This window comes from Aotus nancymaae, unplaced genomic scaffold, assembly GCF_030222135.1.
Source record: "Aotus nancymaae isolate 86718 unplaced genomic scaffold, 86718_ANA_hifiasm-v0.15.2.pri h1tg000009l, whole genome shotgun sequence".
Classification (NCBI taxonomy): domain Eukaryota; kingdom Metazoa; phylum Chordata; class Mammalia; order Primates; family Aotidae; genus Aotus; species Aotus nancymaae.
The window spans coordinates 7,658,910-7,674,338 of NW_026988420.1; the positions used below are offsets into that span (position 1 = coordinate 7,658,910).

General features: G+C 35.0%; 1 protein-coding gene across 8 annotated transcripts in view; it reads left to right on the forward strand.

Annotated features, from left to right (window-relative positions):
* IFT88 (intraflagellar transport 88) overlaps positions 1-15,429 on the forward strand; it is a 138,231-nt gene that overhangs the window by 78,780 nt on the left and 44,022 nt on the right. For 7 of the 8 annotated variants that reach the window (XR_010341631.1, XM_064373529.1, XM_064373525.1 and 4 more), the window contains 5 exons: positions 985-1,093; positions 3,127-3,277; positions 4,487-4,602; positions 12,439-12,491; positions 13,554-13,619. Coding sequence is in view for 7 of the 8 variants with exons in the window: in XM_064373529.1 (XP_064229599.1) it covers positions 985-1,093; positions 3,127-3,277; positions 4,487-4,602; positions 12,439-12,491; positions 13,554-13,619 (495 nt within the window). In the remaining variant the exon portion in view is untranslated. Of the gene's footprint in view, positions 1-984; positions 1,094-3,126; positions 3,278-4,486; positions 4,603-7,025; positions 7,169-12,438; positions 12,492-13,553; positions 13,620-15,429 lie in introns of those variants that run through there. The other variant, XM_064373531.1, reaches the window with a different exon arrangement.

Below are 15,429 nucleotides of genomic sequence, written 5' to 3' on the forward strand. Positions count from 1 at the left end.
TAAAAAAAAAAATTAAGGTATAGTCAGTTGTCCTGGCACCACTTATTACTGGCATTTTCTTCCCCACTGATTTTAAATGTCTTCAACTAAACTCTATAATTGAGTGCATTTCTGAACTATTTATTCTGTTCTATTGGTCTGTCTGTTCCCTGCCCCCCATCATGCTTTTAAAATCACTGAAACTTTGTAGCATCTTTTAGTGTCTGCCAGTGGAGAATCCCCACCCCTACCCTCACATTGTTCTTTAAGAAAATCCTCAATTGGCCGTGTGTGGTGGTGGCTCATACCTGTAATCCCAGCACTTTGAGAGGCTGAGGTGAGTGGATCTCTTGAGGCCAGGAGTTTCAGACCAGCCTGAGCAACATGGCAAAACCCCATCTCTACTAAAAATACAAAAAATTAGCTGGGTGTGGTAGCACACACATGTAGTCCCAGCTACTTGAGAGGCTGAGGTGGGAAAATCATAGCCTGGGAGGTCGAAGCTGCCATGAGCCATGTTTGCACCACTACACTCCAGCCTGGGCAACAATTCCAGACCCTGTCTCAAAAAACAAAAACCTCGCTGGGCGCGGGGGCTCACGCCTGTAATCCCAGCACTTTGGGAGGCCGAGGCGGGTGGATCACGAGGTCAAGAGATCGAGACCATCCTGGTCAACATGGTGAAACCCCGTCTCTACTAAAAATACAAAAAAATTAGCTGGGCATGGTGGCGGGTGCCTGTAATCCCAGCTACTCAGAAGGCTGAGGCAGGAGAATTGCCTGAACCCGGGAGGCGGAGGTTGCAGTGAGCCGAGATCGCGCCATTGCACTCCAGCCTGGGTAACAAGAGCGAAACTCCGTCTCAAAAAAAAAAAAAACCTCAGTTCATCTTCATTTTCTCTTCTAGATAAATATTTACATATATTTTGAAATTGATTCTGTTACATCAAAGCAATTAATACCAATAATGATGCCTATAGGTGTATTTTTTTTTCTGTTTTTAAGGTCTTACCTATGAGAAACTCAATCGGCTAGATGAGACTTTGGACTGTTTCCTGAAACTTCACGCAATCCTACGAAACAGTGCCGAAGTTCTTTACCAGATAGCAAATATGTATCTTATTTGAAAAACTTAGGGACAGTTATTAATTCTCTCAACTGGTGATTGAAGATCAATAATTAAATAAGTTTAACTAATGAAGTAATTGATGAGGATAATATTTGAAGTAAGCGATGAGGATGATCTAGCAGATTATCATATGATAAAAATATCCATTTGAGTGATGCTATTTTAAAATGACATTTGCATTGAAAGAGGAATTAATGGTTAATACTATTATTTATTAAAATTTGAAAGTAACTGAAGTAATCGAGTATGACATTTTGGATACATATAAACCATCCATTGAAAGTCAACTTGGTGCTTTAGAACATTGTATTCTGAAGCTTGTAGGGTATCACTGAAGCACTAACTTACTAAATAAAATACTGTTTAATACTGATTAGTACTATTGATTGAGTTTGCATAATTTTTCTTATTTTTTTAGCTGGCCTGTAGATATAATAAGGTCTCCAAAGACTGTTACCCTCTAAAATTACTTAATTCTTCATATGAACTCATTCATTCTATTTAATAGTCATTTATTGAATGTATACTATGTGTGTCAGTATTATGTTTTGAACTTGGGGGAATACCCTCATGATGGTTTCTTCCACAACATTTAGGTTTCTTAATAAGCCCTGCTCTTGGTTAGAAAAGCAGGAATTTGTTAATGTTTTTAATGCTTTTTATGCTATTTGAAAAGCACTTTAATTTCTCTCCTTATTTTAGTAAGCTTTGACCACAACATTGGGAAGAGTTAAACATCTTAAGTAGATTTTTAAGTTACTATTATCTTGATTTAAATTTTATACAAATATGTTTAGAAAATTTTATATGTTGTGAGGTATAGCATTAATAATTTTAAGTACTATCTGCTGTACTTTCAATAAAGAATTTTATTTTAAAATTTTACCTTTAGGCCAGGCACAGTGGCTCATGTCTGTAATCTCACTCAGCACTTTGGGAAGCCGAGACAGGTTGATCATTTAAGGGCAGGAGTTCGAGGCCAGCCTGGCCATCATGGTGAAACTCCGTCTCTGCTAAAAATACAAAAATTAGCCAGGCATGGTGGTAGGCACCCGTAATCCCAGCTACTCACAAGACTGAGGCAGAAGAATAATTTGAACCTGGGAGGCAGAGGTTGCAATGAGCCAAGACAGTGCCACGGCACTCTAGCCTGGGCCCAGAAGTAGGCTCTGTCTCAAACAAACAAACAAAATTAGTTTTAGAGCAGATAGCATCATAGTTACTCCTGTTAGTCTTTTCGTTCTGTTTTATTCATTTAATTTCTCTGAAATGTTCAGTGTCATGATCTTTTACTATCCAGTTCATGATCAGCTTGGATCCAGTCAAGCAATTGATGTATTTGAGACTGTGTGAGTACATTTTCTTATTTTTTTTTCTTGTGGTATCACACTTAGCATTAAAAACAGTAGATCATCTGGTATCACACTTGTCACCATTGAAAACAATGCTTCTTTTTCAATAAACTTTGGATTGGAATATTTTCATTTCACTGAGATACCTAATATGTATAAAATAAATATTAATAAAAAAGTATTGGTATGAATAAATTATTTGAATATACACAGAATACTTAGTAGGTACTAAAGGAAGCTACAAAAAAAATCACTATCTTTGGGTTTATAATCTGATTAGGGAAAACTAACAGGAAAAATACATGAAAATAATTCTCTTAATATGCTGAACATGTTAGAGATAGAATAACTGGATGCAACATTGAGGACATTTTTATTAAGGACAGTTTTGGGACAATACTTTGAATAATTCTGCCAGAAATTTGGGAGTTGATCGTAGTGGATAGATAGTAATGAAGCAAAAGGGAAAGCAGACTATGCATAGGGAGCAAGAGTGTTATTTCCACATACTGCTGTATTCATCTCCACCCCAGAGATAGCCAAAGAAAACAGTATACAATAGCAGATTACTGTAGGCTAAGAAATATTGTTACTAAAATGTATTTACGTTTTCTTATTGATTAATGAATTTAGAAAATGTGTTTTCCTTAACTGACATTGCCTAAGATATGAATTAAAGGAAAATCTCAGTCAAGCTATTGAGTGGCTAAGGCAGGTGGTCAGTGTCGTTCCAACCGATCCTCAAGTTTTAGCTAAACTAGGAGAATTATATGATCGTGAAGGAGATAAATCTCAAGCATTTCAATATTACTGTGAGGTAGGTGTGTTATGTTTATTTCTGTGTTTTAGCATTTTGTAAATTGTTATAAAGAAGGCATCAGGACTTTAAAATTTTAAAAGATCTTAACTTTTAAAATGATTTATTTAAAATAAAGCATTCTTGGAAAATGAAGTTAGTTTTGTTTTGTTTTTTGAGATGGAGTCTTGCTCTGTCACCCAGACTGCTGCACAGTGGCACAGTCTCGGCTCACTGCAGCCTCCTCCTCCTGGGTTCAAGCAATTATCTTGCCTCAGCCTCCTAAGTAGCTGGGATTATAGGCACCTGCCACCACACCCAGCTTATTTTTGAATTTTTAGTAGAGACAGGGTTTCATCATGTTGGCCAGGCAAGTCTCAAACTCCTGACTTCAGGTGATCTACCCGCCTCAGCTTCTCAAAGTACTGGGATTACAGGTGTGAGCCACCACGCCGAGCCTGAAGTTAGTTTTTTATTTGATTTAATAAAAAAATGAAATGGAGCTGGGCTTGGTGGCTCATGTCTATAATCCCAGCACTTTGGGAGGCCAGAGTGAGGATTGCTTAAGACTAAGAGTTCAAGTCCAGCCTAGGCAACATAGCAAGACCACATCTCTACAAATAATAAAAGGGCAGGTGTGGTGGCTCATACCTGTAATCCCAGCACTTTTGGAGGCCAAGGAAGGCAGATAACTTGAGGCCAGGTGTTTGTGACCAGCCTGGCCAACATGACGAAACCCCATCTCTACTAAAAATACAGAAATTAGCCAAGTGTGGTGGTGGCATGCTTTTAATTCCAGCTACTCAGGAGGCTGAGGCACAAGAATGGTCTGAACCCAGGAGGCAGAGGTTGTAGTGAGCCGAGATCACATTTACTGTACTCAGGCTGGGCAACAGAGCAAGGCTGTCCTAAAATAATAATAATAACAAAAAGTACAAATTAATTTTTCTCGAAGCATGATTTGCATCTCTTTTTTATTCTTTTAAGTGTTTTAATTGGACTCAGCTCATGTATTGTTACATCAAAAGTATTTACAGATAATTGAAAAATGTGTCAAGCAAAGCTTAGGTTTTCTAAATATTATATAGTTTCAGAATTTATAAAGTTCTTAGGACAGCTCATACTCCTTTATTAAGAAATTTCACATTGGATAAATTTATTCAATAGGTAAAGTATTCAAGAAGTATATGTTGCCATTGAAGTATTGTTACATTCCATATTTTTTTCCAGTCATATAGGTATTTTCCTTGTAATATTGAAGTCATTGAGTGGCTTGGAGCCTATTACATTGACACTCAATTTTGGGAAAAAGCCATTCAGTACTTTGAAAGAGCTTCTCTTATACAGTAAGTAATTATTAGGATTTTATGTTTAGTTAATGTCATGTGTTGAGATTTTTTTTAATCCCTGGAATTAGTATCTGATAGACCTAGTAAATTCAAGAACAGATGTTGATGTACATTCATGAATTATTTTTATTTTCTTATATTTTATTCCATTTTACTTGGTCTTTATTGTCTTATATTTCCCTTTGAATAGAATTTTAAAAATATCCTCATTAAGGTACTTTTCTTAATGTAGTTTTCTTATTCACACATCAGCACACAATTATTATTTCTTTATCAATTAGAAAATTACTGTTTCAGACCTAGGACAAAGTTTCATTTCTAAAAGAATCTTAATACAAAACACTTTTGTTGGTTTCAATTTACAATTGATATATATATTAAAAATGAAAATGTTTTAAATGTCTTTAAGTTCGTATCAGAATGTTTTATACATATATGATTCAGAATAATTCAAAAATCATTGGAATACATCATCTTCTGCTTTGTATTTGGCCATATTGAATTTTAAGATAAAGTGTCCCCTAGAATAATTGGAATAATAAAGAAATGCTTAATAAGTTAAATAATTTTTGTTTGAAATTTGTATTAGGCAATTCATTTTTATGATGCTTATTTCACATAAATGTTGTTTTGAGAATTATAAAATTAATTACCAAGGATGAGGAGATAGTTTTAGTTTAATTACATCTTTAAGATGAAAGCTATTTCAGTGACACACTGTAAGCTTTTAAATTACACTTAATACTATTCTAACCTTAGCTGTTAGCTCATGCAAGACCCTTCCTTCTTTGAGGCTCAGTCACCACTGTTCCATTTTTAACTCATATTTGTAAATGTCAGATGTTGATTAACAGTCAGTCCCTTACATAGTCTAGCTTATATTTTTCCCCTTCATTCCATCAGTATTCTAGCCCCACAAGTTTTGACTTCTCTAACTCCATCAATCTTTACCCTCTCTGTAGTTTAGTCACCTGACTCTTATCTGATTGTGATTATTACTAACACATTTACACCAATAAAATCTTTTTTTTTTTTTTTTTTTTTTTTTTTTTGAGATGGAGAATGGAGTCTTGCTTTGTCGCCCAGGCTGGAGTGCAGTGGCACAATCCCGGCTCACCTCAACCTCCACTTCCTAGGTTCAAGCAATTCTTCTGCTTCAGCTTCCCAAGTAACCCCTGTGCCTGGCTAATTTTTGCATTTTTTTTTTAGTAGAGATGGGATTTCACCATGTTGGCCAGGCTAGTCTTGAACTCCTGACCTCAAGTGATCCTCAGCCCCGCAAAGTGTTGGGACTGTAGGCATAAGCCACCGTGCCAGGCCTACACTGATAAAATCTTAAGTTACAGTATCCAGCTGTCAGAAGATAACCTCTTATCTTTCCATCTTCCATACTTCCTATTTTCCAGTGCATTTTTCTTTGGTGACATTGAGACTTCTGCTCTTGATCTTCCCCTTATCTTCTTGCAGTCTCAGCTCCCTTCTGGCTTTAATTCTGAGCTTATCCATACTACACTGCTTAATTGGTCACATCTTTTCCCTTTCTTGCTAACATTCTTGGTTTTTTTTGTTTGTTTGTTTTTTCTTGCTTTACTGCCCCATTTATTCCAAAAGATTTCAGTTCTTGGGTTATTCCAGCCATTGATTCCATTCCTATTCACAGTCTGTGAAGCACTGTCAGAGGTAAATTATGTAACCAGGTGAATTGATGCCACTCAAATCTGTGTGATATGAACACTGCTCATCAGTCTTAAGTATTTCTCTCCCTTCTGTTTCTCTCTCTGATCTCTTCAATTGCCCTATGTATTTTATACCTCAGTTTCCCAGAATGTAGAAGCCTTTTTGAGAAACCTTCATAACATTTCTCTCTTTCTTCTTTCCTATAAACTTACTTTCACTTGCATTTGCTTTTATCTCCTTCTCCGTGACAGAAACTTATTCAATATACATTCATTATATTACATCTCTTTTGAGCATTTGTTTTCTATACCATATATCTTAATTTTCACATTTTCTCTTTTTTACATGCTAAGCTTTGATTTGTTCTGTAAGTTCTACCTCTACAATAAAAATGTAGGTTCTTTGAGAGGTGAGAGTATTAGTTATTATGTTACATAGTTGTTTGTGTATTCTTTAAATATTCTTTACATGTCGACTTGGCATATAGTTGAATTAAGTTAAAAATTTTTACTGTAGAAATGCCTCACCTTGGTATATCTCTTAGAGTTTTATGGTTCTTAATAATGTGGTATTTTTGGCAATTGGTTTAAGCCTAAACTGTTGTTTTTATTTTCTTTACATTCATAAATCATGTCTTAAAATATCAAGAAATCCTAGTTTCTGATTGGTCCACTTAATGTCATTCCATTCTTCAGCAGCATTAGGTAATGTTCTTTAATATTTATTGTGATTATTATTATAAGACACCATCAAGTGGACCAATATATGCATTATGGGAATTCCAGAAGGGGAAGAGAGAGGAAAAGGGAGGAGAGAGACTATTTGAAGAAATTATGGCCATACTTCCCAAATTTGGGGAAAGACATGAATCCAGAAGCCCACACAGGTCAGTGAACTCTGTGTAGGAAAAGCCCCAAAAGATCCACAGTGAGACACATTATAATCCAAACTGTCCAAAGACAAAGAGAGAATCTTGAAAGCAACGAGAGAAAAGTGACTTATCACATACAGGGACCCTCAGTAAGATTATCAGTAGATTTCTCACCAAAAACCTTGGAGGACAGAAAGCAATGGAATGATATATTTAAAGTCCTGAAATTTAAAAGCAAACAAACAGACAAAACACAAACTGTCAACCAAGAATTCTGTATCTGGCTGAGCACCATGGCTCATGCCTGTAATCCCAGCGCTTTGGGAGGCCAAGGCAGGCAGATCACCTGAGGTCAGGAGTTTGAGACCAGCTTGGTGAAGCCCTGTCTCTACTGAAAATACAAAAATTGGCTGGGCGTGGTGGCATGTGCCTATAGTCCCAGCCACTCTGGAGGCTGAGGCATGAGAATCACTTGAGGTTGTAGTGAGCCAAGATTGCACCACCTCACTCAAGCCTGGGTGACAGAGTGAGACTCTGTCTCAATCAGTCAATCAATAAATAAAATAAGTTGTTGTTCAAATGAGATTGTTATAAGTTTTAGATGTTAATGCCCAAGGTAATCATTAAGAAAATAACTAAAAAAAAACAAATAGTACACTATAAAAATTAAGAAAATAAAAATCAAAATAGTACACTATAAAAAATCAACAAAATACGAAAAAAAGGGTAGTAATAGAAGAATTGAGGAAGAAAAAATATAACATGCAGAAAACAGATAGCAGAAGCAGATCCTTCTGTATCAATAATCACATTAAATATAAAAGTCTTAAACTTTCCCATTAAAAGAAAAAATTAGAGCCGGGCACGGTGGCTCACTCCTGTAATCCCAGCACTTTGGGAGGCCGAGGCAGGTGGATCACCTGAGGTCAGGAGTTCGAAACCAGCCTGACCAACAAGGTGAAACCTCGTCTCTTAAAAAAAAAAAGAAAAATTAGCAGATTGAATAAGAAAATCAAGATCTACTTATATACTGTCTACAAGGGATGCACTTTAGATGTAAGGACACAAAAGAGATTAGAAGCAAAAGGATTGAAAAAGATATTCCAAACAAATATTAATGGTAACCAAAAGAGAGCTGGGAGGCTATAGTATTGCCAGACAAAATAGGCTTTAAATCACAAAACATTACAAGAGCCAAAGAACAATACTATATATTGGCAAAAGGTTCATTACTGAAAGAATTACTTAGAAACCCAGCAGAGGAGCCCCAAAATATATGAAGCAAACATTGATATAATTCAAGGATGAAATAGACCTCAATATTAGTTTTAGACTTAATACTTTCAAAAATGTGTGTTATCTTCTGTGAACCTCACACAGAAGATAAATAAGAAAATAAAGATTTAAGCAATGTATAAACCAGGTAGACCTAACAGTCATACACAAAACACTGAACCCAACAAGAGATTATACATTCTTCTTATGTATACATAGAGCATTCTCCAGGATAAGCCATAGGTTAGGCCACAAATTAGTAAATTGAAAAGATTGAAATCATCTAAAGTATCTTTTTCTATTATGTAATGAAACTAGAAATTAATAACAAAAGGAAAACTGGAAAATTCACATGTATGTAGAATTAAGAACATACTCTTAACTAATGGATCAAATATGAAATCACCAGGGAAGTTAGAAAATACCGGAGACAAATGAAAATCAAACACAATGTACTAAAACTTACAAGATGCTGCAAAAGCAGCCCTAAGAGGGAAATTTATAACATAAATTTCTTTGTCTTTAAGTATATTAAAGATGAAGAAAAGTCTCAAGTTAGTAACCTAACTAAATACCTTAAGGAATTAGAAGAAGAAGAGTACTTTAAACCCAAAGCTAGCAACAGGAAAGAAATAATAAAGATTAGAGCAGAGATAAATAAATAGAGAATAGAAAAGCTGTAGAGAAAATCAACAAAACCAAAAATTGAAAAGCTCAACAAAATTGACAAATCTCTAGCTAGATGGACTAACAAAAAAAAAAAAAAAGAAGAAGAAGATTTAATTACCAAAATTAGAAATGGAAGTGGAGGCATCACTACCAATTTTATAGAAATAAAAAGTTATAAGAAAACAACTTTGCCTCAACAAATTAGATAATCTAGATAAAATGAACAAATTTCTAGAAACACAGTCAACCAAACCCAACTGAAGAAGAAATAAAAAATCTGAATAAACCTATAACCAGTAAGGAAATTAAATCAGTAATCAAAAATATTCCAAAAAAGAAAAGCCATGGACTACATGGATTCACTGGTGAATTCTGCCAGACATTTCAAGAAAAATTCACGTCGGTTTTTTTCAAACTCTCCTAAACCTTGAAGAGAAGGTAAACACTTCTTGACTCAGTCAATGAGGCCAACATTATCCTTATACGAAAGGCAGACAAAGACACTACAAGATAACTACAGACCAGTATCTTTTATAAATATAAATATAAAAATACTCAACAAAATACTAGCAAACCAAATTTAGCCACATATTAAAAGAACTACATTATTTGCAAGTGGAATTTACTCCCAGAATGCATGGATAGTTCAACATATGAAGATCAGTCAATATAATACTTCACATTAATAGAGTGAAGGAAAAAACCCACATGATCATCTCAAATTAATGCAGAAAAGGCATGTGACAAAATTCAACACCCCTTTATGATAAAAATACTCAAATCAGGAATAGAAAGAACTTCTGTTTGACCATACTTCCCAAATTTGAGGAAAGACATGAATCCAGAAGCCCACGTAGGTCAGTGAACTCTATGTAGGAAACATGATAAAAGTATTATATGGAAGCCCACAGCTTATAGGATACTGAATGGTAAAAGGCCAAAAGCTTTCCTTCTTAAAATCAGAAACAAGGATGTCCACTTCCACTACTTCTAATCAACATGGTACTGGAAGTTCTAGCCAGAGCAGGTAGGCAAGAAAAAGAGATAAAGTCATCTATCTACATTGGAAGAGATGAAGTGAAAATTAATCCTATTCACAGATGACATGATCTTATATGTAGAAATCCCTAAGGAATCCACATAAAAATGTTAGATATAATTAATTCAGCAAAGTTGCAGGATATAAAATAAACACACAAAAACCAGTTGTATTTCTATGCATTTGCAATGAACAATCCAAAAAGGAAATTGAGAAAAAAAATTCTATTTATAATGGTATCAAAAAGAATAAAATAATTGGGGATTTATTTAGCCATGGAGCTAACAGACTGTCCTTGTTCCATTGAGTGGTCTTGGCACTTTTGTTGAAAATCAATTTACCATGTATGTGAGTATTTATTTCTGGGATCTAGATTCTATTCTATTGGTGTATATGTCTATCCTTCTGCAGTAGTACCACACTGTTTCGATTATTGTAGCATTAAAGCAAATTTTAAAATCAGGAAGTATGAGTCCTTCAGCTTTGTTCTTTTTCAAATTGTTTTGGCTATTCACAGTTCCTTGAGATTCCACATGAATATTAGGGTGAGTTTTCCTGTGTTTGCAAAAAAACACCATTAGGATTTTGATAGGGATTGCATTTAAGTTATAGATCACTTTGAGTAGTATTGTTTTCTTAAAAATATTAAGTCTTTCAATTCAAGCACACAAATGTCTCTCCATCTATGTCTTTTTTGATTTCTTCCAACAATGTTGTATAGTTTTCAGTGTATAATAAGTATATACCGAACGGAACTGAAAGCTGAGGCTCAAACAGATACTTACACAAACATGTGTAAACATGTGTAAGTATCTGTTTGAGCCTCAGCTTTTAATTTATAGTAGCCAAAAGTAGCCTCGGCATTATTTATAGTAGCCAAAAGGTGGAAACAACCCAGGTGTCCATCAACAATGAACAGCTAAACAAAACATGGTACCGTAGTCCTCCTCTATCCAATGTTTTGCTGTCCATGGTTTCAGTTACCATCAGTAGAGTAAGACATTTTGAGAGAGACAGAGACCACATCTACATAATTCTATTACAGTCTTGTTTAAAGTTACATACTATATGATAATATTCATTTAAAGTTCAAAAACAGGCTAGATTGATAGTGTTAGAAGTCATGATACTTATCTTTATAGAGGAAGGAGGGTAATATATTCAGAAACATAAATAATAATACCACATGGTAAGTGCAATGCTAAGTGAATCTAGGATGTTAGGAGAACATATGGAACAGTCTAACCATGTGGCATTAGCAGAAAGTAAAGAGGTTCAAATGAGCCTCCAAGCAGACATGGTCGTATATGCAAAAGCCAGGAGTCTAGCAAATGTAGGGAATACAGGGAAGTCCGTGTGCCTGTGTGGATTTGCTGTAACATGAAATGTTAAGCAAGGCACAGTGGAAAATGAGTTGGAGAGGCAGAAATGATCTAGAAAGTAGATTAACTGGGTTAGAATCTTAGATTTAGCATGTAGGTGGAAGGGAGGTAACAGGTTTTAAGGAGGGAAGTAATGTGGTTAGATACGTATTTTATTTAGATCACAGTGGGTGGCCGTGTAGGCAATGGATTTGAAGTTAAGTAACTTGCCCCAGTAGCAGGGCTGTGATTTAAAGCCAGATCTATCTGATTCCAAAGCTGGTAGGTTTGCCTTCAATCGAATGGGAACTGAGGTTTTCTTTGAAGCCATCAGGCTTCTACTTAGAAGGGAGATTTAAAAAAATGAGAAGAGCATACATAAATTGTTCCCTAGGTGTTTCTTTCTTTGTATCTTGCTGTCCTGAGATATTTTTAACAGAAGTATTTAGAAATCCTGGTTATAGTTATTTATTTTAGAAAAGAATTTAATTTATTTTCAAGGGGCAAAAAGGGATTAGTAGAATTTTTTTATTCTCTCTTTAGTTGAAGCCCGATCTTCAAACACAAGATCAAAAATTGTTTCTCATGTACTAAATTTACAAGCAAGTCTGAGTATTATGATAAAAGATTATAGCAAAAATAATGATCCTTTAAGTTTTAAATAGAATGCAATGGTTTTTAACCAAACAGGTTAAGTGATTCTCATAAGAATATCTGAATAAAGGTATGAACTAGATGAACTTGGAAGAACACTTAAATTTATATGTCCTAATATAAATATGACAGGCAATAATGAAAGAAATTATATATGTGCTAATTTCAGTAATAAAAATGATCTAACAAAAGGTCAAAAAGTATAAAATAGTAGATATGTAGCTTTATAAAACTGAGCATCACAGATTTTTTTATCTCTAATTTTATCTAATTTATTTCTTTTATAGGCCTACGCAAGTGAAATGGCAGCTGATGGTAGCTAGTTGTTTTAGGAGAAGTGGTAAATGCTTTAGTTTTATTCATTTTATAGATATTTTGCTTCTCTCCTTTTAGGTAATTATGCATGTAAATGTGTTCCAGTTGCATATCTGTTTATTAAAACACTTTTTATAACTCTACATATTCAAAGCATTATATAAAAAACACAAGAGTTACTACGTACAAAAATGCTTACAAAGTAGATATTAATCATGTATTCCAATACCTGTCTTAAAAACAGATTTATTATTTCTCAAAGTTAACATGTAATCATTTTCACAAATTAGCCACTGCAAAAAATAGGCATACTGTATACATTATATTTTCATTTTCTACTCACTTGATTCAAAATGTCTTGTGTGCTCGGTCAAATTTATGACACCTGAGAATCCTGAGAAAAGCTCACACTGAGACAACTGAGACTATGTTTTTTATACAAAGATCACTAGCTATGTTGATTTGTGTTTTTGTTGCCGCTTTTATCACATTCTTGCTGATGACACATGTCCTGAAGGATGGAGATGCAATTAGTTTTAGAATAACTGTGAAGGTGAATAATATGCATAAAAATATCAAAGATCAAGCTGGGAGATAAATGTTAACAAATTTATAATCCCTCTTGTAGAGTATAAAAGTGATCCAGGAAAAGAAAGTATTTGGCCAGGCGCAGTGGCTCACGCCTGTAATCCCAGCACTTTGGGAGGCCGAGGCAGGTGAATCATGAAGTCAGGAGATCGAGACCATCCCGGCCACAACATGATGAAACCTCGTCTCAACTAAAAATACAAAAAAATTAGCTGGACATGGTGGCACACGCCTGTAGTCCCAGCTACTCAGGAGGCTGAGGGAGGAGAATCACTTGAATCAGGGAGTCGGAAGTTGCAGTGAGCCAAGAATGAATGTGCCATTGTACTCCAGCCTGGGTGACAGAGGGAGACTCTGTCTCAAAAAAAGAAAAAAAAAAGAAACTTTACTATTAAACCATTAAATAGCCCATATATCAGATAAAAATTAATATTTTTCTGAATCCTGTTAGTTTGTATAATTTGCTAATATGTTATATTTTTCTCTTGTTTTTTTATAGGTAACTACCAAAAAGCATTAGACACTTACAAAGACACTCACAGAAAATTTCCAGAAAGTGTCGAATGTAAGTGATATCATAATGTAATTTTGAGGTAATAGGTTCTCACATTTTATGTCCTAATGTATAATTACATTTGCTACAGTAATTGTATATGTAAATGCCAACCCATAATTTGTGGTACATAGTTTAAATATTTTTATAGGATCAGAAAATTTGACTGTGAAAGTACATATTTTTATAGAACTAATTGTTGATAGATTTAAATATACCACAGAATTCTCTTTAAAAGGAAACACATATTTCAGAGTTTTATAGAATTTTAAGAAGCATTTTAGCTTATGGTTGATTTTCAATGTTTGTAAACCTGTGGTGTTTTATAGGAAAGACATTTTTAATTGTCCATTTTAGTAAACAACTTGTTAAGGTTGTGAAAATAATTTTAGGGTTTATAAGAATAGAACATTAATAATATAGTAAATAATTTTTTTTTTTTTAGACAGAGTCTTGCTCTTTGCCCAGGCTAGTGTGGAGTGGTTCACCACAACCTCTGCCTCCTGGGTTCGATTCTCCTGTCTCAGCCTCCTGAGTAGCTGGGACTATAGTCACGTGCCACCATGCCCAGCTAATTTTTGTACTTTTAGAAGAGATGGGGTTTCACTATGTTGGCCAGGCTGGTCTCAAACTCCTGACCTCGTGATCTATCCACCTCGGCCTCCCGAAGTGCTGGGATTACAGGCATGAGCCACTGTGCCCAGCCACTAATAATTTTTAATGTTACTTCAATTTTAAAACATTATGGTAATATGTTACTTACTCTGTTGTAAGGTTATCTTTGTAGAAGATACTTATTTCCTATCTTGTGGCACAGTGGATTGATGCACCTTACAGTAATAACGTGAAGTATTATAGCAGTAACAACAAAATCAGAATCAAGAAAAATAAAAAGTAAGCACATTCATATGCCACATATTCTCACTAAACTATAAATTTGTCACTGAACAGCCTTGCAGGCAAAGGAAAGAGAAAATTGTATAATTGTTACTGCTTTATCTGGAAATATAAAGCAATTTATTGGGAAGAAGAAGTAGCTCTTCAACTCTTAATTCACTTCTGTTTAGACATTGATTGATACAGTAGTTAGAATAATTGAAAGGTACAGTAGATACTTTCTTTAATAACATCCCTACAGCAAATAAAATAACATGCTGGAAACGACCATGTTAAAATTTGTTCTTCAAGGCCAGGCACGGTTGCTCATGCCTGTAATCCTAGCACTTCGGGAGGTCAAGGTGGCCAGATCACCTGAGGTCAGGCATTCAAGGCTAGCCTGGCCAACGGAGCAAGACTCCGTCTCAAAAAAAAAAAAAATTGTTCTTCAATGATAATGAACACAAAACAATGCATTATAATTTAGTAAAAAGAAATCTTTTCTGAGCCAAGTTTTCTGATGGCCAAGGATTAGGTGTACGACGTGTTCCTTCATTAATATATCTTTCCACTTGGCTGTCTAGAAAAGCTCAACAGCAGTTAGCTCAGTTATGATCTTTGGTAGGAGTGTAGGAGCAGCTTGTTCTCTAATGCTGATTAGAGGTGGACTCATTAACTTAACAGCAGTAGTTTTCACAAATGCCAGTCAGGAAATAGGCTACATGGGAATTACTTCTAGAACTTTTTTTTTTTAAGATGGTGTTTTCTTCTTATCGCCCAGGCTGGAGTGCAGTGGCACCGTCTCAGCTGACTGCAACCTCTGCCTCCCTGGTTCAAGAGAATCTCCCACTTCAGCCTCCCTAGTAGCTGGGATTACAGGTGCACGCCACCACACTCAGCTAATTTTTGTTTTTAGTAGAGACAAGGGCTCTACTAAAAGCAAAAT